General features: G+C 42.3%; 1 protein-coding gene across 4 annotated transcripts in view; it reads right to left on the reverse strand.

The window, feature by feature from the left end:
- The window catches only part of LOC146990132 (SH3 and multiple ankyrin repeat domains protein 2-like), a 233,315-nt gene that overhangs the window by 110,853 nt on the left and 98,263 nt on the right, over window positions 1-24,199 (reverse strand). For all 4 annotated transcript variants that reach the window (XR_015035061.1, XR_015035060.1, XR_015035058.1 and 1 more), the window contains exons 4-9: window positions 22,162-22,365; window positions 20,807-20,878; window positions 16,873-16,981; window positions 5,998-6,149; window positions 4,634-4,801; window positions 1,905-2,021 (exon numbers count right to left, since the gene is read on the reverse strand). Coding sequence is in view for 1 of the 4 variants with exons in the window: in XM_085769271.1 (XP_085625397.1) it covers window positions 1,905-2,021; window positions 4,634-4,801; window positions 5,998-6,149; window positions 16,873-16,981; window positions 20,807-20,878; window positions 22,162-22,365 (822 nt within the window). In the remaining 3 variants the exon portion in view is untranslated. The remainder of the gene's footprint in view (window positions 1-1,904; window positions 2,022-4,633; window positions 4,802-5,997; window positions 6,150-16,872; window positions 16,982-20,806; window positions 20,879-22,161; window positions 22,366-24,199) is intronic.

The raw sequence follows: 24,199 nt of genomic DNA on the forward strand, positions 1-24,199 counted from the left end.
TGCTCACCCTCCAGCCCCTCTGGAGGATGGTACAGGACAAGCAAATGCAATACTAACAGACTAGAGGTCAGCTTCTTCCTGAAGGCTGTAACCTCTGTTAAACTGATCTATTCTGTTCTAACTGTCAAAGAAATGACAGTCACTAAACCAGAAAACAATATGATATAAATTTGCATATTATAAGATTGAACCAAATTTAAAAAGTTGACTTTCCACATCAGCGTGGGACAGCAGCTGTTACCTTCTGTCTCGTTCTTTAACTATTTAAAGTAATTAGTAGCAGACTATGACTGTGTGGTTGCACTCTTGGGGAAACTCCAAGCTGCAGTGGCCTCAAAGACACGAACATGATAAATAAACATGCAAGAAGAATTGCATATAATTCCCTCATGGGAGAGAAGGGAAGAAGGAGCCTGAAGAGAGTGTGCAGAAGTGAATGAGGTGGAGTCTGCAGCAGAAGCAGCTGCACACACAGTGAAGGTGAGTATTTACATCTGCTGAATCACTTCTGGTAGAGCCAGGTGACTGAGGTTTGAACCTGTTTGAGTGTGAGTTGTGCTACAACTTTTTCTTCTTCCAGCTCTGATACCACAGGGGGTTGTGTCTTATGTCACAGAGCAGGGGCTGTCAGTGAACCAGCACATCACAAAACAGGGTTCCCACTCCTTTCTTCAAATCGTTTTCCAGGACATTTTCAGCTGCTACAGTCTGACGGACATTAGTTTTTACGCCATACACTGATTCATCCTCTGTCCCATTCATGCTTTGGAGAAGTGTTCTTTTCGACAATGGTACCTTATTTTGTAAATTTAATCAGTTTGTTTCTATGTTTATTCCTCTCTGTCATTCTCTCTCCCATAAATCTGATTTAAAAATGTGCAGTCTATGGCTCTAACTTATGAAATAATCTCTTAAATGCTTAGAAATTATGACAAATTTAACATAGCACAAGCATTTTTTTTTTTTGAAACAAAATCCTTAGATGGGTCTGAAAAAGTCAAACAGAGCTCTGGTAGCTGTGATAAATCATTTTCCAGGATGTGTAGGAACCCAAAAGTCATTTTCTACTGTTACAAAAGCAACAAATGAGCTGAACCTGTTGTGATGCCTTGTAAGCAACATATTAAAGACTGAACAGCTCTTACTGATCGCTGTGGACACTGCTGAGCTTGTAAAAATGATCGTATTTCTTCTTTTTCAAAGACTTACAGTATTACAGATTGTAGATAATGCAATAACTAATTTAGTCCATTTTGCATATTATCATTTGTTATGACAGGAGGAGAAGTCTTGTTTTCAGTTTCTTTTTGTTCTTGTTCGTTTTGTGTCAATGCAGCAATTCCTATACACGGGGAATTGTACAGTATATAAATGGAACAGGCAGCATTTTGTAGTAAAATTTAAATAGTAATATTGGTAGAAAATGCCTAAATCACCAGTTTGTGGTTAAAAACTCTCCATCGGTGCAGGTTGAGCTCAACATAAAGAATTATTAAAAGCTTCTAACCTGTGTTTCATGAATTGTTTATGGACAGTTCAATAATTTACGTCTCCTCAGTTGTTGGTCGTGTGTTTCCTCCTCTCGTCTTTATTGATGCTTCAGTTTAGATTCCAGCCTCAACTAGGTTTGTTTTTTTCATTTCAAGTTACATCACAACTTTTATTAGTGAATAATTCAAAATGACAATTTAGTTTGACTCTGGAGTGTGTGAGTGATTACTTTCCCCTTAATGAGACACATACAGTAGAGTAGAGATGATGCTCCACATTTCTCCTGATAGATCTGCTCCCAGCTGCTTAAAATAGTAGCAGGTCCATCCAGTAGTGGTGTGTGCGGTCACATAACACACAGGCACATCTGTGGCGAAAACAGAAACACACACACACACACAGCCCCTGCTCACCTGGTTGTATAGGGCACAGATGTGTAGAGCGGTGTTTCCCGAGGCATTCTGGGCGCTCATGTCTGCTCCATAGAAGAGCAGATGCTCCAGGTGCTGCACGTGGCCATGACGACAAGCCTGCACACACACACACACACACACACACACACACACACACACACACACACACAGACAAAGAGATGCACTGTCAAATAACAGTAGTGATGAGAGTAGTTGCAGTAAGAGGCCTTGAACACTAGATGTCAGTGTGCTGCAGAGGAGATAACATCATCACATGAGGAGGAGACGCAGCTGGAGCCTGAGTTTGAACCCTGTTATCAAGAGGTGGAAGAAAGGATGAGGCTTAACAATAATCTGATAAACATATGTGTGAATCAAACATAATGCAATGCACAACTGCAAAACGTCCATCAGGCTATGAGGCAATTAGAAACAAAGGAAGCTGCTTAAGAGCCAATTTTCACAGCGAATGTCTTTAATGTTTCGGGGTCATGGCCACAGTCAGATGTTTGGCACCGTGGCTTATTTCAGAGACTGGGAGGCTTATGAAGAAAGAACAATAACACAAATGGCTGCTTATCAACCATAGACACATAAGGCTGGTGTAATGGTAAGACTGATTTGATTTGTCTGTTTTTGTTTTTAGTTTTAAATGAATCTGGTCTGAGCAGCTTCAGAGACTGAGATTCACATTCACACCTCCACTGTGAAGACTCTGTTAACTAGTGATGAAGAAACCATCATCTCAAAGAGGTTTAGGTTTATAGTTGCTCATTTCAGCTGTGATCTGTACCTTTTCCATATTAAAATGTCTAAACAGCTTGACTTGTGTTCCATATGTTGTTGACTTGTGTTCTGACCCCAACTGTCTCCATCAATTCTTCAAATCAGGGAAATCTGTGACTTTAATTGTGGCAATGTTTCATTGGTGTTGATGACATCATATCCTCTATGATGATGTATCAGTGTTGTGGTTTCCTGTGTGAAGCTAAAAATGAGACTTGAGCTCCAGAACTGTGTCCAGTTTATAGTCACATTAAGATCCACCTCCTACTTTTTAGAGATTTTAAGCTCTATATTTGAACCAAATGAGCTATTGTAGTTGTCATGTGAGAAAACCTGGCTCAGAGATGTTCTGAGCCAGGGAATCCAAAGCAGGACATGATGGTGGCAATGACAACGTTTGTTAATGTTTGGATTGAGATCTTGCTTGTTCAACTATAAATTATCGCTGAGGAACTATGAAGCATTAATGTTTCTGTTGCTTTTTAATATTTTGACAAAAGGACTTCAGCATATTAAAGTCAGTCGCTGAATTGGATAAAATAAAGTTTATTTTCACACCTTAGATCATCACCCAGAATGTGAGAACAGTTGATTTGGCGAGCACACGGCTGTAACAGGATTAATGTGATGACTGTGTTTACATGCACACTAATAAAACGATTATTATAGGATAAAGACCCCCACATACTCAGGCGTACTGTGCGCGTACTGTGAGCAGTGCGGACTCTGTGCACACTGTCCGCAGACGTTTGAGCTTTCATAGTCGGGCATATGGCGTCGCATTAAAAACAGGTCGATGTGAAGATTTCCCACTGAGCAGTCTATTAGGGGTGGGAGAAAAAATCGATTCACATAAATATCGTGATATCTTATTTGACGATTTTTAAATCGATTTTTTTTTTTCAAAAATCGATTTTTTTTAAACTTTTTTTTAAATTTTTTTTTAAATATTGTGTTGTGTAAGCAATTGTGTTCACTTTATAATGGAGTATGTTGATTTATAGGCTCCTACAGTATTTTGTGTGCAGATAAATGTTAAAAATGCAGACTAAAAATCGAGAGAATCTGCAATATCGTAGAATCCCAGTTTAAATCGAATCGCCATCCAAAAAATCGTAGAAGAATCGAATCGGGAGAAAAGCATATCGTCCCAGCCCTACAGTCTATTGTGTGACACCGAGTATGCGTACGCGGAGTCCGCGTGGTTGTAAATATTGAGCTTTGCGCGGACGGGTCTGGCGGACGTCCGCTTTGGGTCTGCTCTGAGTCCGCCTCGAGTGCGCGCGGACCTCCACGGACCCATGTACGCCAGAGTATGTGGGGGCCTTAACTGGATTTTCAGATCATTTAAGTGGTCATATACTGATAATGATGATAAAGATGCTGACGTTTTTACTTGTTCACACAATACTGGAACAAACATCACGAAGGTTACAGTAGGTTTATTTTTACATGTGTGAATCCGAGGCTGTGAGGAAGGATTAGTGATTCGTGGATCACTGTAAATACTCAGAAGTGGCCTTTCATGGCCCCAAGGCATTCTGGGTGCAGCTAGGGGTTCACTGTCCTGTCTGACAGCTGATTGTTATCCTGTCTGAAATGGGGCAGATGGGAGAAGGCAGAGATTTTGCAACTTGACAGGAAGAGAGATATAAGCGATCTGATAAAGCTGATGGCCTGAACGTGTGCACACACACGCACGGCGCTTTGTGTGGAGACGCTCATAGTTTGTCACTGCTGCAGGGTGGCTCCCTTTAAATGGCTTTATCTACTTCAGCAGGGAACAGCTGCCAAGACGGTCGCCCACAGCCACAGCAGGCTGCGTGTGTGTCCGTGTGTGCTTTAGTAATGCTTTCCCAACACAAGCTGCTCCAGCTAAACACACAGCCAAAACCCTCCCCGTGTTCCTGTGCATGTATCTCTCCGTCTATGTGTGTGATTACCTGGTGAGCTTCGTGCCAGCCGTTCTCGTCCTGGCAGCAGACAGCAGCGTGGTGGTTGAGCAGCAGCTCGCAGCAGCCCGGGTCCCCCCCCACCACCACGCTGTGGTACAGAGGAGTCAGACCACGGCTGTCCTTGTAGTCTGGAGAAGCCCCCAGCTCCAGCAGCGTCTGAGGAAGGACAACAGGCAGGTGTGAGTGTGAGCTGGTGACTGGATCGGAGAGGGGGCTGACATATGATGAAGCAATCAAGGTCTGTAGCCAAATCAGAAATATTATAACAATTGTCATCATCACAATAAACCTCATTTCTACAGTAAAGCTCTGCTTGAAGGTCAATGTCCATGCATGAGCATTAAAACCAGGAGGAGGAGTTGTCCTGATTTCAAAAATCAAACTCCACCTCATCTCAAAGTGGAAGATATGGTACCTTTAAAATAAAATGTATATATTGATAATATAATATAATATAATATAATATAATGTTGATAAGAGAAGCTTTAATGAATTATGCTACTGTAACAATAACTACATGTGTCAAGGCTTTCATTATTTAAAGGGACAATGAGGAGTTTCTATTCGGTTATAAAAAAGTCTCACGTTAATGTGGATGAATCTCCGCTACCCACACTTGTTAATGGGCCCATTTTCGATAAATATATCGTTTTGTCTCTATCGTTATTTTGTTATTATTAGTTTCTGGTCGAGCCGACCAGCATTTCCTTACTTTCGGTTTCGTGGCGTAACGCAGCTGAATCGCCGTTTATGGTCAGGACTTCAACGGTAACTGAACCTCTTTGAACCTCTGACTTTAATTATTGATGAATGAAAACATGAGTCCGTCTTGCGCCGGTCAAAGAATTTTACGGTGCGCGCAGAGGCTCATAAATGTAGTGTGAAAACGCTTCGCTTTTCCAAAACTCCTCGTTGTCCCTTTAATCATTATTTGAATTTAAAAATCCGAACAACATGTAAAGTGAGATGTTTTTTGGTTCTTAAATCCACTAATATATATGGATCAACACTTGAGATAAAACAGAGAACTGAAAATATGGAGCTTTAAGACATACTGCAACTAATTAAAATATCACAGCTGAAGCTTAAAATGACAGCAGAGAAAAAACAAGAAAGAACACTGTGATAGTAAATTGCCTGTTTATTAAAGTGCACTAAATCTTTTCTTGTCTCAGCTGGTCTGCACCAACATGTTTAACCTTCTGTTCAGCCTTCACACTTTTCAGTGACATTACAAAACCCCGATGCTGTAAAACCAGTGCTGCACATGTCGATCTGGAAAACACCAGGCTATTATTGTGACATCACAGGTGCACAGGTGAAAAGGTGAACAGGTCTTCCTGGTCCTTTACCGTGAGTGTGACCTGGTTCTTGGACCTTGCGGCTTTGTGCAGGGCGGTCATGCCATCTTTGGCTCTGAAGTCCAGGTGAGCTCCTCCGTTCCTCAGTACCTTGATCATCTCCACCATGCCATCCAGGTGAGCTGCAAATGTCAGTGGGCATTCTGGGAAAACAAAGCAAGGACACAATGTTTCTATGACTGACAAAGCAGAAACAATTACATTTTATAATTGTAGAAAATGTGCTAACAAACTACAGTATTATGAGTTTTCACAAGATCATAAACAAACATAAATTAATTATTGCAGGTAAAACCTCAGCAGCAGAGCTTACAACTCCAGTGTCTGATGCTGATTCTGCAACGGCACAGCTTGCAGGAAAAAATAAATGTGATAATTATCATCTCAGGTGAAATGATCATATTATGTCCCTCAGATGAGTCTGCTCTAAGTTTCACCTCAGCCTCAAGACTCATCTGCTGTTGCACCCACAACAACACTGAGTCTGTTGAGCAAACTGTAATTGCAGCTGTGAAACATGCAGGTACTGTAAAGGATTTGGCAGCTCCAGGGGTTAAAAACAGTGATTTCAGTCTAAATAGTCTAAATAAACTGATCTCCTGGTTTGTGTTGTGAAGTCAGGGGATGGGGGACTATCTTGCAGCTTCTTTAGTTTTATTGTAAGATAGTCAACAGTGTTCCTCCTGTGGAGATGCCACATGCTCTGTAGAGGAACATAATCACGACCACCTGCTGAGAGGTGAGGCTTGTTGTGAAGGAAGACGCTACTTGCCCCCCCGCCAGGCTAAGCATCGTTTATTAATTTTTTAAAATCAGTTTTGATACTCCATAAACACGTGATCAGGTGTCTTTTTCATCACCTGACAACGTCACAACTTCGTCGCGCATAACGGGACACGTCACGGACATCCTGCTCATCAGACCGCTGCTTCACCAGCTGACCGAGAGGAACGCACCCAGAGCGATTATATCTATCGCTCTGAACGCACCGAGTCCACGTTAACGTGAGCCGAGCCGCAGCTCCAGAGGCTCAATCAGCTGCTGTAGCAGCTGTTAGCTGTTAGCTGTTAGCACGTCGTCCCCTGCAGGGTCAGATCTCCGGACTCCTGTGAGCCGCGGGGCTTTGCCTTGATGTGAAAATGATCCATTGTTTCATTTTTCAGCTTGTAAAGTTCGCGATCACACACGTTTGTTTTCTCCGGTCCAAACAGTAAATCCGCGTGTCACGTTTCCATGACGACTGACTGGAAAAAGAGCGTGGTACGTCATTACGTGACTCCAAATCTTTTTACAGTAGCCTATGCTCCAGATAAAAAATCTCGGAGAATAAAAAAAATAAAATCTGAGAAATAAAGCTAAAGGAGACACCAGGCAGTTGTTCTTTTTAGTTTTTAATGCAAACAGTTGATGCTATTTATATAAATATTATTTTATAATTATAATTATTATTATTTATTTATTTTTGTGGTTATTGAACAGCATTTCAAGAGTGCCTTTCTGTAAGACTCTGCTATAGCTGGTGTTTAATTATGTTACATAAATGTCTTATAATAACAGATGTTTATGATAATATTTTCAAATTTCCAGTCAACTTTTAACATTGATCATAAGGCCTTATGGAATCACACCTTATCACACCTACTGCTCCATTAATGAATCCGTTACCTACAGGGCCCTGCCATCAGTCAATGGTCAGGGTCAGGCCCCTGTCACAACAAAACATGCTTGGGCACCGGTGGCTCGGCGACGGGCCGCCGGTGGTCCGCCGGTGCCACCCTACCACCGGGCTTAACAAGTTTTCTGGGGGAAACCCTGAAGCTAAAACCATCTGTATTTGAACTCTATTTATCGACTTATAGGAAGTCTGCCACGTCCACCTTAAGGGGAGTTTAAAGAGATTGTGATCTATGCCTTTACTTGTTATTTTTCCACCTGAATGAATGTGACTCCACTCTTCCGTGTTCCCCTCTGCTGCCTAGCCGATGGCACCGCTCTGTATGAGCACTATGTCTTGTGTAACAGCCAGAGGGAAAGAGAAAAGCAACAAGCATCCGTCCTGACAGAGCCAGTCAAGTGCAGGTCTTAGGGCTCCATGTCTTCTCCAGGGCCTTATCTTCAAAGGGATACTTCACCCAAAATCGATAATTCACCAATTTTCTACTCACTGTCATGCCAACGAAGCATTTGGAGAACTTTCAGAGTCATCAGAACGCTTTAGGAGTTCCAGGGGGGGTCCGGCTGGCAGCGTGTTTTCATATAATGGCAGCAGATAGTGCTCACTATTGAATCGTCCAACACACACTATGAAACATCCTTTTTAGTCTTGTTGTAGCAGTAGCTCCCAGTGGCTCTGTTGATGTTTGTGCACATGTGCGAGATTTGCTGCGAGATGTTCATTCGTCGTTGTAAACCATTGGATGTATGATGACATCTCGCAGCAAATCTCGTGCAGCCACTGGGAGCTACTACTACAACAAAGCTAAAAACAGAGATCAAATACATTTTTTCTTAACTTTTTCACGTCGTGGCTTCAGGACACTTGGGTCAGTACGGACGACCAGTATGGAGGTATTTGGATGTTTCATAGTGTGTGTTTTGGACGAATCAATAGCGAGCACAATCCACCGCCCTTATATGAAAACACGTTGCCAGCCGGACCCCCCTGGAACTCCTAAAGTGTTTTGATGACTCCAAAAGTTCTCTGAACCCTTCCTTGGCATGATGGTGAGTATTTGTGAATTATTGATTTTGAGTGAAGTATCCCTTTAAGAAGCTATAAAAACCATCAGAGTCTGGTTTTACATCTCCTCTCTCAGCTTCTCTCGGAGCTCTAGTAACAACAGGTTGGTGTCAGCCAATCAGAAGAGAGAAGGCTCTGAGCCTCTCTTCTGATTGGCTGAATAGATCAGTTTCAGGTAAAACACTCAGAGAAACCAAATCCGTATTGGATGGTGTGTCCAGGTGGGCAGGGCTTAGTGGCCGCTTAGTTGTGACATCACAAAGTTTCCACAAGTTCTGACAGTTTGTTTGAATGCTCTTATGCTGCGTTCAAGACAACTCAGAAGTCGGAAAAAAAGGGTATCCATGTTTTTTTTCTTCCGAGTTCCTGCAGCGTGAACGCAATGATGTCGGAAGTCGAAAATTTCCGAGTTGGGAATTCCGACCTCCGAGTTGTTATGAACGCAGCATTAATACAGGCTGTATGCTTTTCTCTGTGGACTGAGGTCTAAATACTTTAATAGTGATGTGATGGGTTTTCAGGTTTGAATGATTGAATGATTCTACAGTGACCTGCCAAAACCAGCTGAAGTGAAGTCGGAAGTGGTTCAGAGCTCAAAAGCTGCAAATAAAGTGTGAATGTGAGAAAGGTTAAAGAGGAAGAGGAGGTTAGCATGAATGATGTCTGATAGAGAATCAACTCTTAACACTTATCTCAGATCTTTTCCTCTCGTCACTGATCAGGTTATCATCAACTCTACACAGATGTTAACGAGACTCAGAGAAGCAAGTTAATCAACTGTCACAAATAATTAGAGGTGATTAAGACGTCACTGTATATTTCAGTCTGAATGAGGTCATAAAAAAAGACAACTTGTGTCCTGATTTCCCTCATTTATGAGAGAGTCTCAGGTAAAGTGCATCTTTGAACCAGTGTCATCAGCCTATCCAGGAGAAACGGCACAAAGTGGAGCATCTTAACTGAGAGAATATCTTTGCCAGAGGCAGCAGAAAGAGGAAGATTCAGTTCAGTGAAGCTGAAGTGAAGTTAAATGATCCGTCAGGCTACATGTGACCACACTGCAGTAAGACCTGCACAGGTGGGTGTCTAATTACTGGAAGCACACATTGAGATGTTTTCTGTGACCTGTGTGAGTTTGGATCAAAACAAGAGAAAAAAATGTTACTGTAATTACATTTTAGATAAAAACCTTTCCCCCCTTTTATTTATCTTGAGTTGATTTCTTTATGCTTATGATGATTATTACTCACATTTTCTTGTTATTTATTGATACATTTATTTTTATTGTAATTTTCCCTTTTCCTTTGTTTCACCTATTATTAGTATTACAAGTATTAAGTACATATTTACAGCTGATGATTTAATTCTGTGACATGTGAGTCTCATTCTCAAAAAACAAATAAATAAATAACATTAATGTATGTTCTGCTTTTTTTAAATCAAGTTATCACATGTGAAAAGCTCATCCTCAGTTCATAACTTGAAAATTAGTTTTTATATGTTTGTTTTTTAATAAGAGTGCAGAGATGATGTGCAAATGAATTTTACCACTCTGGACTTTGGTGAATGAGAAGTTGTGCTAACAGTGCTGACATAGCTTTGTCGTTTGTTGTGTGGTGAGTTTAGCTTAACTTTTTTCCAGTGAGGGGGTAACAGAAATGGGTAGATTTTACGGTGTTATTGCATTGTGCGCAATTCCCACATCTGTAATGTGCGCAATTGGAAATGGAAATTACAGATGTGGGAATTGCGCACAATGCAATAACACCGTAAAATCTACCCATTTCTGTCACCCCCTCACTGGAAAAAAGTTTCCAATCAAATCAATCATTACCTGTGCATCCACTCATGTTGTTTACATGATTCGCTGTCCGTGTGGTACAGCGTATCAGTGAGCACAAGAGTGCGATACGCCGCAGGGATGATGAGTATCCAGTAGCGGCCCACTTTAATAAAATGAGACACGACGTGGCCTCCCTCCGCTTTTGTGGTATAGAACAGGTGATGTTGCCACCTAGGAGTGGAGACCACGATCTACTCCTAAAAAGAAGGGAAGCGTACTGGATATTCACCTTACAGACTTTGTCACCAAAGGGACTTAATGACGAATTATTATTAAATGTAATGTTGTAAATGTGATGTTGTTTTTTGGTCTGCCTTTACTGCAGGATCCACGGTCTGCAGGAAGAGCACCTGGGAGCGTCTTTTTTGTAGTCTCTCCTCCTGCCCCTGTTGGTGCATCCAGGCGCCGCTGGAGATACTTTTTTTTTAAAAACACGCTCCTTAGCTTCAGCTCTGGATATCCCTCTTCTTTGTATATAGAATGTTGGCTATTTATTGTGATATTATAGCCCCTATATCTGTTGTTTTTTATAAGAAACTAACAAATAGAACTTCTTAACAATTGGTACAGCTGCCCCTATTTATATACAGCTTATTTTTGTGTTTTGATATGGTTCTCTTTAAGAATGTCTTTAAAACAATATATATATATATATACTTTTAAATTTTCTCACTCATCATGTTATACTTTATGATGTGTCTATGTGTTAATTGAATGTTGTCGCCCCCCAACAGGTGAAGCTCATCACAAGTTGAGCCCCCCAGTCCCCTGATTGGTCAGTCCCACCGGGAATATCTGTATATATATGAATCATGTTTGAAATGTTCTTCATATGCCTGATGAAGGTCACAGTTGTGACCGAAACGTTGCTTTAATAAATTAATTGAGAGTGAGACAGTGTGCGGGAGCTTCTTCTGAGTTTATAATTCCAAAAGCAGATCTGAGAGTTACAGTTAAACAATGTTATATCATGTATATAGCCTATATAGGCTACATGTTATCAACATGAACAATATGTGTGTGTTTAGTGTGTGCTTATTAGTAATGTGAATTTTGTGATTTTGTTATCATCAGGCTACAGCTTCCCCTGAGTTACAGGCCTCCACTAGGTCTGAGTGATTTCTGTTTTTCATTTGTGATAATCTTCTTCCTGTGAGGCGGTCAAGGGAAAACAGAGTCCGGTGCGGTGAAACAGGGACAAAACATTTAGCGGAGGAAATGAATCCTCCCAAATTGTTGTGATAGGTTTTCTTTTGCAACTTTGCAAGTGTGTGAAAAAATAATTTCTCATTGCCCTCACACTGTTGGAGAATAAGAGGTGGTGGATGGTCTCTTCTAAAGGAGGTGAGACGTGTCTGGATTTCTCTAACTGTGCAGGTGCAAGCAGCAGGAAGAAGACTAATGTTTTTATTTCATTGCATTCTGTTTTATGGTCACGTGGAGAGCTTTACCTGAGCAACAAGTCCAAATCCACAGAATGTCTCTCCCCCTCAGCAATAAGGCCTTCCCTTACCAATAGCTCTCAGAGACCATTAAGATAACCTCAATTCTCTGCTTAATAACCCTCTCTCCTTATAACCCTTTATTTCCCTCAATAGACCAATTCTTTTAGTTCTCTATCCACTCACCGGCTTTTGTTAAAAGCACCTGCACCGCGGAGATACCTCTGACATATTCATTAAGCGGTCGTAAATAAACATAATTGTTGCCGTTAGGTCAAGTCAAGAGCTAAATGGCTGTCATGAGCTTTTAAACCCGGCTGCTTCAGGTGACTGGTGAAAGTCCACAGCTCTGAAATCTGTGGAGGTAATCCCTCCTCACCGGGGCCAGGAAGACGGCGCTGCACTCAGAGCAGCCTCTTCAGAGCAGAGGGCTCCTTTTGTTCTTTTCAGAGATAAAGCAGCAAGGTTTTCCTCCTCACAGAGCACTCTCCACACATCCTCACCATCTTATTAGTGTCCCTGTGTGTGCACCCGCTGCAGCTGAGCCTCGTATGGTTTTCAGTCCTGAAGCACAGCTCTTAGCCCGACGCCCTGACCCCCCTGCAGCGCCGCAACTAAAAGCCTTGACTGTTTCCTGCCGGTGTCACAGATCTTTGACTGCCTCTCTCCCTGGGCTGGATACTGCTCCAAATGTAAATGGAAGTGACCATTTACAGGGCCAAGGATTTCAAAATCGTGTTACTTGTTTGTTTGACCCAAATGCGTCTTCAATCAGATGAAGCACCCAGACCAGTCAGGTTCACCTGGTCAAGGTAAACTCAGTGTCCACAGGATCAGAACCAAGCAGGTGAAATAGCTTTTAGTTTTTCTGCTCCTCACATGTTGAACAGCTTCCTGAACACCTGATCAATACATATCTGATATTGTATTAAGTATAATATCAATAATTAACTCTACATTTCATGCACATGTGTTGTGCATTTGCTAATTTTTAAGTTTCTTGCCCGATTTTTATGACTTTATTTAAATGCTGTTATTTATATAAATGTCAATTTTTGTTCTTACATGATTATACTCTTGTCTTAATGTTATTAATGCATTTAGCCTGGATGGCTTGGATGGAGGAAGAACACAAACACAATCATGTAACTGTTTATTATCAAATCACCATCAAAACACATGGGGTGTTCATTATCCAGAAAACATTTGCATTTACATTTGGGGCCACCGTAGAGAGACAGGTTTGGATTTCTCTCCTGTTAACTGACAACACAAGCTGATGTTCACCACACTGATGAGCTCCACAGTGAATGAGGCCCAATGTGTGAGTATATGTGCATGTTTGGAGATTATCTTTTATTGTTCCCCTGACTGAGAGTTTTAACAATCATCTCAGTCTGGTGAACGTGAAAAACCTGCTCACGTTGTCTTTGTGGGACATTTGTGAGCCATGTTGAGAACACATTGACATTAGGACACAGCCCATTACCCCGGACACTGGCTGCCCTCTCACTGTTGTGTGTCAGTTTGACAACACACAGCCAAAGCTACAATATCTACGTTTACTCTGGATGCTCTGAACACACCATCTCTTCTCAGAAATGCCTGGTTCACACCCGACATATTCACAGCCTAACCATGATGCTTCACTGCTGCCAGAGGTCAACACTTCCACTGAGGCAGCTGGCTCAGGTGTCTTTTTGAACATCAGAGGTGTTTAACAGGCTTCACATTTGGCACCAAGGCCAGAGCTCTGTGCTGCAGCTGGAGATCCCCAGCATCAGTAATACAATCTCACTTTATCTCCTCAGGTTTTCAGTTCTCTTAAATTAGCTCAAAAACATAATGTCATTCCAGACAGAGTCAGATAATCCACCGACCTTCACCACCAGTAAAAACTGTTTCCATCATTTTGGTGCTTTAAAGGTACATTGTGTAACTTCTCCTGTTATCTATTCACGAAAATCTATTATTTGGTTCAAAGGTCTGTTTTTCATTAATCAGTAATCCCCCCCATCAACAAACTGAAGTGTTCCTTTCAGCTCTGAATTACCCGTTCATATCATTCATATCTACATGGAGCAGGTAAGCTCGGTGCTGGCTGCCATGTGGTGTCGCCATGTTTTTATGTTCAGTGGCAGCGTGACGGTAGGAAACCACGGAAACTCAGCGGAGACACCGGAGCTATTGGCTCAGGTCGAGGTGGCGTCTGTGAAAAGTCACCGCGGTAACGCAGTGAGGACTGTGAGGAGGAAAAACGTCCGTCAGTAACAAACCAGATGTCATTTTAGTCACAGAAGTGGAGAGAAAGCCGGTAAAACGTGGGTCAGGTAAACAATACCACATCGCCATGACAACATATTGTCACGTGTATTGTTTTGCCTTGTGCTGACGGACTACTTGTTTACATAGAGGCTTGTTTATGCCGTTACGTGCAGCGGCTGTTGTTTGTCTGCCGTCTGCCCAATTTCAGGTGAATGCAGCATGAAAAATACGATTGAGTTGCTTGAGATATACAACCACAACGCTAGATGGGAGTAATTCCTACACAATATAGCCTACCTTTAAAAACAAACTTAAGTCCAGTCATCTCTCTTGTTTCAGGGTATTGGGAAGATTGGGAAGAAGTCAAAATTATGGTACACATAGATAAAACCTACAGTTTACAAAAGAAAAAGAAAAAAAGGATACATACATCTTGTTTTGTTTTGTTTTGTTTTTTAGGTAAAACAGGTCTAGGTTCTATATTGAGGTCTCGGTCCACAGTCACCAAGCCCCGCCCACCTGGACACCCAACAACAATCCAACACTTACAAGATTTGGTTTCTCTGAGTGTTTTACCTGAAATCTGCTCTATTAATGCTGGATCAGTCTGAAAACAGTCAGCCAATCAGAAGACAGGTCCAGAGCCTCTCCTCTTCTGATTGGCTGATATTGACCTGTTGTTACTAGAGCTCGAGAGTACGCCTGAGAGAGGAGATATAAAATTACACTGAGATGATTTTTGGAAGAAGGGAAAAGAAGAGGATGGAAATAGAGGGAGCTTTAAAAGAAAAAAAGTGTTTGTGCTCATCGAGTTAGTATGTTTTCCCACATGTGTTGTATGTATCCATACCAATTACTGAACCCATAAAAAGAACAGATCCTTTAGTGAGAGATTTAAAGGACTACTTGCCGCCTCAGCTCTAGAAGTGACTCCACCCATCTCTCACTTCCATCCTCTCTGGACCTTGAGCACCTGAATCTCCCTGTAGGAGCCATATTTGCGCTTTTATTTTGGTGTTTGTACTTGGCGGGTTTTATTGTTGTAACCTCCGTTGACACGGAAGTGGCGTCACGCACTTCCGGGTCGCGGGGGTATTTAGGGCCAGGACAATTAGTGCCAGGTGTGCTGGTTGAAGGCATACAGTTTTGACCGTGTCTTTATGTGCTTTCGTGTCCCATCCGCCAAGGAGGTATTGTGTATTTTGTTAAAATAAATGTGTGTTTTAGCACAAATCCTCGCCTTGGGCACCTTTTGTTGGTAGCTGCACTAGCACGCGTCCAAACACTGGAGACCAGCAACCGTGCCCCTCTTATAGGGAAAAGAAGGGCACGTACATAAGTCAAAACTGTCTTCACTGAAGAACAAACGCCGTTCGTGTTGCGAGGGATCAGGCCTGAGCCGCGCCACACCACCGAGCCAGGTCGCTGCCGTCACCGGAGCCATAGGGGCTGCAGGATGTTGGAGCCAGCGGAGCGAGTGGAGAGCTGGTCGTCAGCAGAGCTGCGGGAGCTGCCTGCCGTGGCCGTAGCCATAGGGGCTGCGGGTCACCGTCAACGGAGCTGCCGGAGCTGCCGGCTGCCACCGCAGCTATTGGGGCTGCGGATCTGCACTTGCAGCGGGGCGGTGGAGCGGCGCGGCGGCAACAGAGCGGCTGCGGCGCGGAGCAGTGAAGCTGCGGGTCGTCACCGCGGAGCAGTTGGAGCTGGAGCTGCCGGTCTGCACCGTGGCCATTGGGGCCACCAGCCGAAGCTGCCGTTCATCACGTAGCCATAGGGGCTGCGGGTCATCGTCAGCGGAAGCTGCTGGAGCTGCCGGTCTGCCACCGGAGCCATTGGGGCTGCTGGTTGCCATCCCACCACCACAGCTTTGACTGAATATTGATTATTACTGTTTGCTTGTTGTATGGCTCCTGTTATGTATGTATGTTTATAAATTGCCCTGGTTGCTCCCAGAAGCAATTTGGGGCCCGGTGTGTAGGAGCCATATTTGCGCTTTTATTTTGGTGTTTGTACTTGGCGGGTTTTATTGTTGTAACCTCCGTTGACACGGAAGTGGCGTCACGCACTTCCGGGTCGCGGGGGTATTTAGGGCCAGGACAATTAGTGCCAGGTGTGCTGGTTGAAGGCATACAGTTTTGACCGTGTCTTTATGTGCTTTCGTGTCCCATCCGCCAAGGAGGTATTGTGTATTTTGTTAAAATAAATGTGTGTTTTAGCACAAACCCTCGCCTTGGGCACCTTTTGTTGGTAGCTGCACTAGCACGCGTCCAAACACTGGAGACCAGCAACTGTGCCCCTCTTATAGGGAAAAGAAGGGCACGTACACTCCCTGAAACTCAACCAAGTGGCTGAGCAAGCAGCTGGTGGCAACACTGTCTATGTCGTCTTCAGAGTAATGAAGGACATTTCTTGGAGCTGTGCCAGGCACTTGATATAAATGAGGGTTATTGATGTTCAGATGAATGGCTCTTTCTAGTATTTTTCTCTTTGTGAGCTCTTGTGTTTATGAACGTCTGCTGCAGATTTCTGTTTTAGAGTTTCAGTGTTTGGTGCTTGTGTGCAGGATGCAGCCTTACCGCCTGTCTCGCTGTCATGGTAGTTAGGATCGAAGCCTCTCTCCAACATCTTAGACACTTTGTCCACCTGATTATGCTGGATCAGGTCCATAAACTTCCTCAGATTGGCCTGCACAACCACAGAGGAAGAGAGAGAGAGAGAGAGAGCTTTTACAGTGAGAAGAAAGAACAAATGGTGGTAGGTGTGAGAGAGAACAAGAGAGGAGAAAGACGAAAATAGAAGTAGAGACAGAAAGGTGTAGAGGGTCAAAAATAACCGAGGGTGAAAAGTGGAAGTGTTCGGAAAACGGTTTGAAGCTGTTAAAGATGGAAGAATATGAGGTGGAATAAAAGGCTGCTGAAATCAGGAAGCAGGAGGGGAGATGATGGGATGCAGACTGTGGCGATTGTGCAGTGTGAAATGGTTCCTTTCTGCTCTGTTCCTGTCTGCTTTCTTTCCAGGCCGCATGATAAAAATAGATAAGAGAGCAGCTCCCCGAAGGAGAGGAGGAAATGAGGAGAGAAGAATGAGGTAGTGGAAGAAAAAAGAAGACAATGGGCAGCAATAAAAAGAATGGATTGGAAAGAAAGGAGGAACAATAAATGAGGAGGAGAACAAAGGCAGGGTGGGAGGGGGCTAAAGCTGGGGACGTCCTGATCCTGAAGCTCCAAGACCAAGTTAAAGGACCAGTGAGCAGGAATTAGAGAAGGCTGAACCCCTCCTTCCACTCACCCTCCCATGACCCTTCCCTTCAGGTAATGTAAAAATGCAAAAGGTTTTCTATTTTTTGCATTGGACAATAACCTTGAACCAGAAATCTTAATCTATATCTATATCTATATCAATCTTATGATATATTTCCACCAAATGCATTTTTTTCTTACAACATCTTAAAGTTTTAGTTCTCAGAAATTTGACAAATAAAACATTGAACTGCTTTACTTTGTTAATGGCAGCACTGCTAGCTGAAATACAAAATCCGATGGCATACTCATCTACTATGCATAATTATCTACTAACAAATATTGTATATTGAGATTCAGGGGCCAGGCTGTATCAAAATATTACATTTTTGGAAATCATCATCAAGCACATGATATTTTTTGTTTTCTCTAACTTTACACAAACAGCGCTGATTCAAGGGGCCAACACTTGAACATGACATCTCACCACATCCCTGCTGGTGGCTTTTTCTAAACTGTTATCTACGGTGGCCCTGAGGGCTCAACTCACTGCAGCTTAAAAAAACACATGCAGGGGTGTTTGAAAATTAGAGGCATTTGTTTGGTTTATTTTATTATCACAGATACTCAGATACTATTGCTAATATCTACTGTTAGCTTAGCATTACTCTTTAGCTGGGGTCGTTGCTTTTTAGTGTTCCCAAATTCACTTCTCTTTCAAAGAGTTTTTGCAGCATGCATGCAGTCAAATTGATGTAGTTGTTTTCTGAATTTGTGAGCACTATAGTTATCAGTTCCTTTGACTAATGAACAAAAAAAAAAAAAAAACATGTCATGGATCTGACTCTTCATACTGATCCTTCCAAACCACCTGTACAGTATTTGTTCAGCTCCAGTGAGATGTTTTTTTTTTTTTTCAAACTTCACACCCACATTATTAATAGATTGTATTAGCTAAGCTTTATCACTTTACTCCTCACTGGTTTCTAAGTTAAATGCTCTGCCTACCTGGAGATAATTTCAGGACAGTCATGGTGACAGTTTGTTGAAACCAAAACACGGGTCTGAGCACAGATGCAGAGAGAAGCTGTTTATATCAACCATGATGAGTCACTGCCAGTTCAGTATCTGGAAATGTCAAAGGTTCATGCACATGACCCCGTGTTTTCATGCAATGTTTTATTTAATATAGCTGATGTGTCCCCTTTGTGTGTGTGTGTGTGTGTGTGTGTGTGTGTGTAAGCCCAGTGAATCAGACTCTGGAGAATGGTAACCTCTCTCTCCCTCTCTCCTCCTCCCCCTCTACTGAAACAGGTTGGGATGCTGACGGTTGATTGGCTGTCACAGTGTGAGCCTCAGCCAACCACAGAGCTCCAGACTGCATGACAAACAGGATTAGCTCCAAAAAGTTGAGTCAGGCCAAGAAATGAGCAAGAATCAACTCCACATCAAAAATAAATGTGTGTTATAGAGGAGCCATATTTTCTGGCTAATTAGGTTTGAGAGTAAAAGTGTTTGCGCGTGGATTCATCTCTCTGCTCCACATTTACACAACATGTTTTTCTTTTCTCTTTTTTTTCATTCTCCCTCCTCCCCGGTCGCCCGTCCTCCCCTGTAGAATCAGAGCAGCTGTCAGACAGTTTCCCAGTGTGCCAGTAACAGAGTGCTGCCAGAGACACTTATACTTTGGCTGCGCTACAGGATTACAGTAGCTGTGGGACGGTAGCCCAGAGCGAGCCGCACACACAACCACCAAGAGGCTGAAAATCTTCAATTCACTGTAGAGATTTGACTTCAATTCATGTGGGAGGGACAGAAACAGAGCGAGGGAGGGGCCTGATTTCCTCTGAGCAGCATCCAAAGGTTGAGATTTTCATCAACCACCACAGAAAAAGAGAAATAACTCCGCAATTGACTGACTGTGGGGTTTTTTTTTTCACCATCTTCTTGTCACATGGTGGAGGCTGCCAAGTATTAAAACAAACATCCACAAACAGTTTATTCAATCTGCGAGAGCTGGTCCTGTTTGCAGTTATTTTATTCTGGCAGCACCTTTGGCGTGAAACAGTCGTCGCTGTTGTGTTTTCACACTGCACCTCCCCAAGGCCGGTCCACAGTCTGAGCTTGGTGCTGTTCAGCTGCTCATGCTAGCTCTCCTCTCAGATCATCTCCTACTGCCAGTGTTACCCAGCCATAACAAAGGAGTGATTCCGCTTCCTTTATCTACTTTCTGAAAGCTTTCTATTTGCTGCTCTGTCAGGCAGGTCGCTGCAGGAAGAAGATCCTTTGGTGCACAGCAAACAATGTGTACACACTGTCGATGTCAGTGTGATACCCTCTATAACTTTGTTATATATATATATATATATAAATATATATATATATATGTTGCAGGTCCTGTGGGGGGGCATGTCCTGGAAGACAGGTACATTTCCTTAAGCAGGCCCAGAAGGACTCCAGAGGGGGAAACTTCCCATAATGCCCAGGGAAGCTGACAGGTGTGGGGGATTCCCAATCAAAGGGGAGAGAAAAGAGACTGGCTGTTTTCGAAACCGCATACTACCGTACTACTACATACTGCGTTAGTATGTACTGTATACTGCATACTGAATATGGGATTCAGTATACTAATTCAGCAGACCGACGCCGTTCTCATCGCAGTATGCAGTATACGAGTTTCCCAGAATGCATTTCGCGGCAACCGGTAGCGGTAGCTGTAAAACAGGCGAAAAGCTGTTTTATTTCCCACTCTAGCGCTGTTATTATGTAACTTTATTATAACATCTATCAGTCTGGAAAGTGTTACAAAGCTTTGGGATTCCAGCCAACCACTGTGTGAGCCTGTATCTACAAATGGCGAAACCCAAGATAGATAGATAGATAGATAGATAGATAGATAGATAGATAGATAGATAGATAGATAGATAGATAGATAGATAGATAGATAGATAGATAGATAGATAGATAGATAGATAGATAGATAGATAGATAGATAGATAGATAGATAGATAGATAGATAGATAGGCAAGGCAAGGCAAGGCAAGGCAATTTTATTTGTATAGCCCGTTTTTACAAACAGTTTGTCTCAAAGGGCTTTACATGGCATCGTAACAAAGCCCTTTGAGACAAACTGTTTGTAGATAGATAGATAGATAGATAGATAGATAGATAGATAGATAGATAGATAGATAGATAGATAGATAGATAGATAGATAGATAGATAGATAGATAGATAGATAGATAGATAGATAGATAGATAGATAGTGCATACCTTTGTGTGAAGTTTGGCGATCTGCTTCTCGTCCACATTGGGCTGCCTGTAGACTCTGCTCTTGTAGCGAAACTGGTGAGTGAAAGACACATTTTTTTTTTTTTTTAAAAAGCAAATGGGTGAAGACAGATTTGTGTTAAATCCCTTTTCCAATAAAAGTGCACATATGGGACCCGATCACCTTTTTCTCAGTCTCATAAGCTGTTTGTTTTGTGCCTGTGTGCACACCTTAAAAGCAATTGTTCCTGTAGAGGGGGATCACTGGGGGATCAAGTCTGAGATGTGTTGTCTTTATTAACTGCACATTTCATCACTGTAACCCTGACTTTGGGACAATAGATTCTGCCTTTTAGGAGAAGTGAAGAAGAGAAGTGATTGCATTTTCTTTGTCAATACTTTTAATTTTCAGGTGGATCAGTTTTTACTTTTTTTAACAGGAGGTTCAGGCGTTGAATAGTAGCAGAATTATTTCCAATGACCAGAGAAATGAAGCAAATTTCTAACCAATAATTTAAAAAACGATGAAAGGATCAGTTCAGTAAAAGCCTTAAAACAAGTAAAAACAGCATTCATTTTTGGCTTTTGTATTTCGTTGATATGTCTGGGCCACCACAGAATTTTAATGGACAACTGAAGCTCAAAAGAAGTTATTTATAATAAATCATATCATATCAAATTATAGATAGGGCTGAGTATTTCCAAGACCTGTGGATTAATTAAGATGCACACAGTTTTTGCTTTTTAAATCTTTTTAAATCTTGGGCTGTACCCCTTTGAAGGGAGTGCTGAATGCTGTACACTGTCCTCCAAAAAAATAAATAAATAAATAAAAATTAAAAGTGTCTGTATATACTGTATCAGCTGTACTCCTGAGTGAAGTGAGTGAGCATTGTAATAGTTTTACTAATCTGCCTGGAGGACCTGACATCATTAGTTCAAAAACTCAATTGACTTTAGCCATGAAGCAGACTGTTGCAACTGGCAAAATATTATTAGTAGTATTTTTTTCCCATTATCTTTTCACATAATTTTGGTTTGTTACTGTTTTTGTTTATCACCCCTTGTAAGAAAGAGGAATATTTCATTTTCTGATATACTTTAATTCTCATGACAATATATTTTGTGATTATGGTATGACAAAAGTAAAACTAGGTTAATAATGGTTGTTTAAATACAGCACTTGTTGTGTGTTTCTCTTAACAAAATACTGGAATTGTAACTGATGAGAGATAAAAACTGGATTCAGTGAGCAGAGTTGTACTTGGGATTGATAAAAATGAAATGATACCCACCCCCTACATATAGAATAGCCTATATACTGTATATCCCTCCTCAAGGGAGTAACAACCTTTTACCTCCAAAGAAGGGACACCCTTGCTGATTGGCTGGGGGTACTCTCGAAGAATGCGTTCCTCGTCCAGGAACTTGCCGTCCCTCCCGTTGCTGGCCGGCTGGAAAAGCCCATAGTTGAGGACGTCTTTCAGGCTCTGATTAAGTGTGCACAGGATCCGCTGCTTGGCAACCCAGACTGTCGCATCCGGGTTGAACCGCATGCATTTCTGTTGGAGACACCAAAGAGACAGAATAATTAGAAACTGCTAGTTTTGGCTGGCCATCACAGCAACACAAATGAAAACACTCCTCACTGAAATAATACACAGAGGGATGTAATCTTATCAATTTGTGACAGACACTGGCCTTCAAACTTTTGATTGACAGATGCAAATAGGTTGGGACCTCAAACTGATGAGAGGATTAGAATAGAAGCAGAGAACAATGGTGCCCAATCGAAATCGGTCACACACATCCAAACTGGTCCTTTAATAACACAAACCCTGTCCCAGTTACTACAACTGAACCAGGGCTGTGGTGCCAGACTGCCAAGCATTTTTATTGTTTAATTGTTAGTGTTGAATGCTGAACAGGCCCACTGCCCTCACTGTGGAGGTAATTGACCCGACCCCTTTGCCCCCTGCTCTTCGCCAGCTCCAGCTTACTTGGAGCAGAAAAAAAAAACACATACAATGCAAGATTTATGGCCTCGCCTGAATCAGAGGGGATTATGGGCCGTGTGCCGCAGCATTCAGGGAAGGGTCTGTGAGTGTTTACAGCTGGATGTGCTGCTCAGCCGGCGATAGCAGTTCTGCGTCTGTAATAAAGGCTGAAGGGATGAGCATTCTGTGAACTCAGCCTAACCGTAATCCTCTCGCCTGGCGTGGAGTGGGCAGAGGAGAGGAGAGGAGAGGAAGGGATGGGGAGATGAAGAGTAGAAGGTATACAGAAGCAGATGTCTGGCATCTGGCAGTGGCTGTTTGGACTGATACAGCCTTCTTTTCCTCTTCTGCTTTATTAAAGTGGCAAATTTCCATCAGCTTCTATTATTGCTGCCCTCGATTGAGTCCTCGACACAAGTTCAACTTAAATAATGTGTATGGAGCCTCCAGCGAACCTGGTACAGTAGTTTTAAAAGTACTGGAGCAGTGATAATAGTACATGTACAAGAGGTTGTTTCTGTGACTAAATTAAAGCATACAAGCATACAACCCAATCAGCGGCAAAATAAGAGCATAAATAGTTAAAATACATCCTTCTACGGATAAACGTCTACACTGATTCTTTGGTGGTTTTAGCTCCTCAATTCTACTGCAGTAGTTTTAGCTCTAAATGTGGCATTTTTAAGGAGACTTTTAATCTCAAAACTGTGGCTACGCAGATTAACAGGTCATAAGGCAAAGCCTCTGAGATTTAGAAATATGCTGTGTAAGGGACAAGAAGTAGAAGCCTGCTAAACTCTTAAAATGCAATTTAATTGAACACTCATCTTTGCCACACAAAGAAAGGAAAAAACACAACTACAACTTTTTTACATATTTGTTAGTTTATGGTTCTGAAAAATCAAAATCAACATACACACTGTTACTTGTCTGAGGGGTGTTTGGACAGTTCCAAGCTACTTGTTTGCCTGTCTTCACAGACCTCATGCTAAGCTAAGATAATTACTTCCGGCCTCCAGCTCCACACTAAATTGTCAAAAACCATCTCAGTTTAATTTTTTACCTCCTCTCTCAGGCTTCTCTCTGGAGCTCTAGCAACAACAGGTCGGTGTCAGCCAACCAGAAGAGAGGAGGCTCTGAACCTCTCTACTGATTGGCTCTGACTGTTTTCTGAGCGCAGTCGATGGGGACTGGGGAAGTATAGTGCAGCCATCTTTCCTCTCGCCACATACTTTTCTGTTCTTTGGCTCTTCTGCAATCTTCAGATTGTTGATGCCAGTGCATGGCTCTTATATCCAGATGGAGACGCCATCTTTTCTGGCCAATGATTCAGAGGTTGCACACAATGGCTGACTTGAGGTTAAACAAGATGAGCTAGTTTTCCACAGGCTGTTGCTTC

The sequence above is a fragment of the Trachurus japonicus genome, chromosome 3, assembly GCF_045865225.1.
Source record: "Trachurus japonicus isolate A0001 chromosome 3, Traja_1.0".
Taxonomy (NCBI): domain Eukaryota; kingdom Metazoa; phylum Chordata; class Actinopteri; order Carangiformes; family Carangidae; genus Trachurus; species Trachurus japonicus.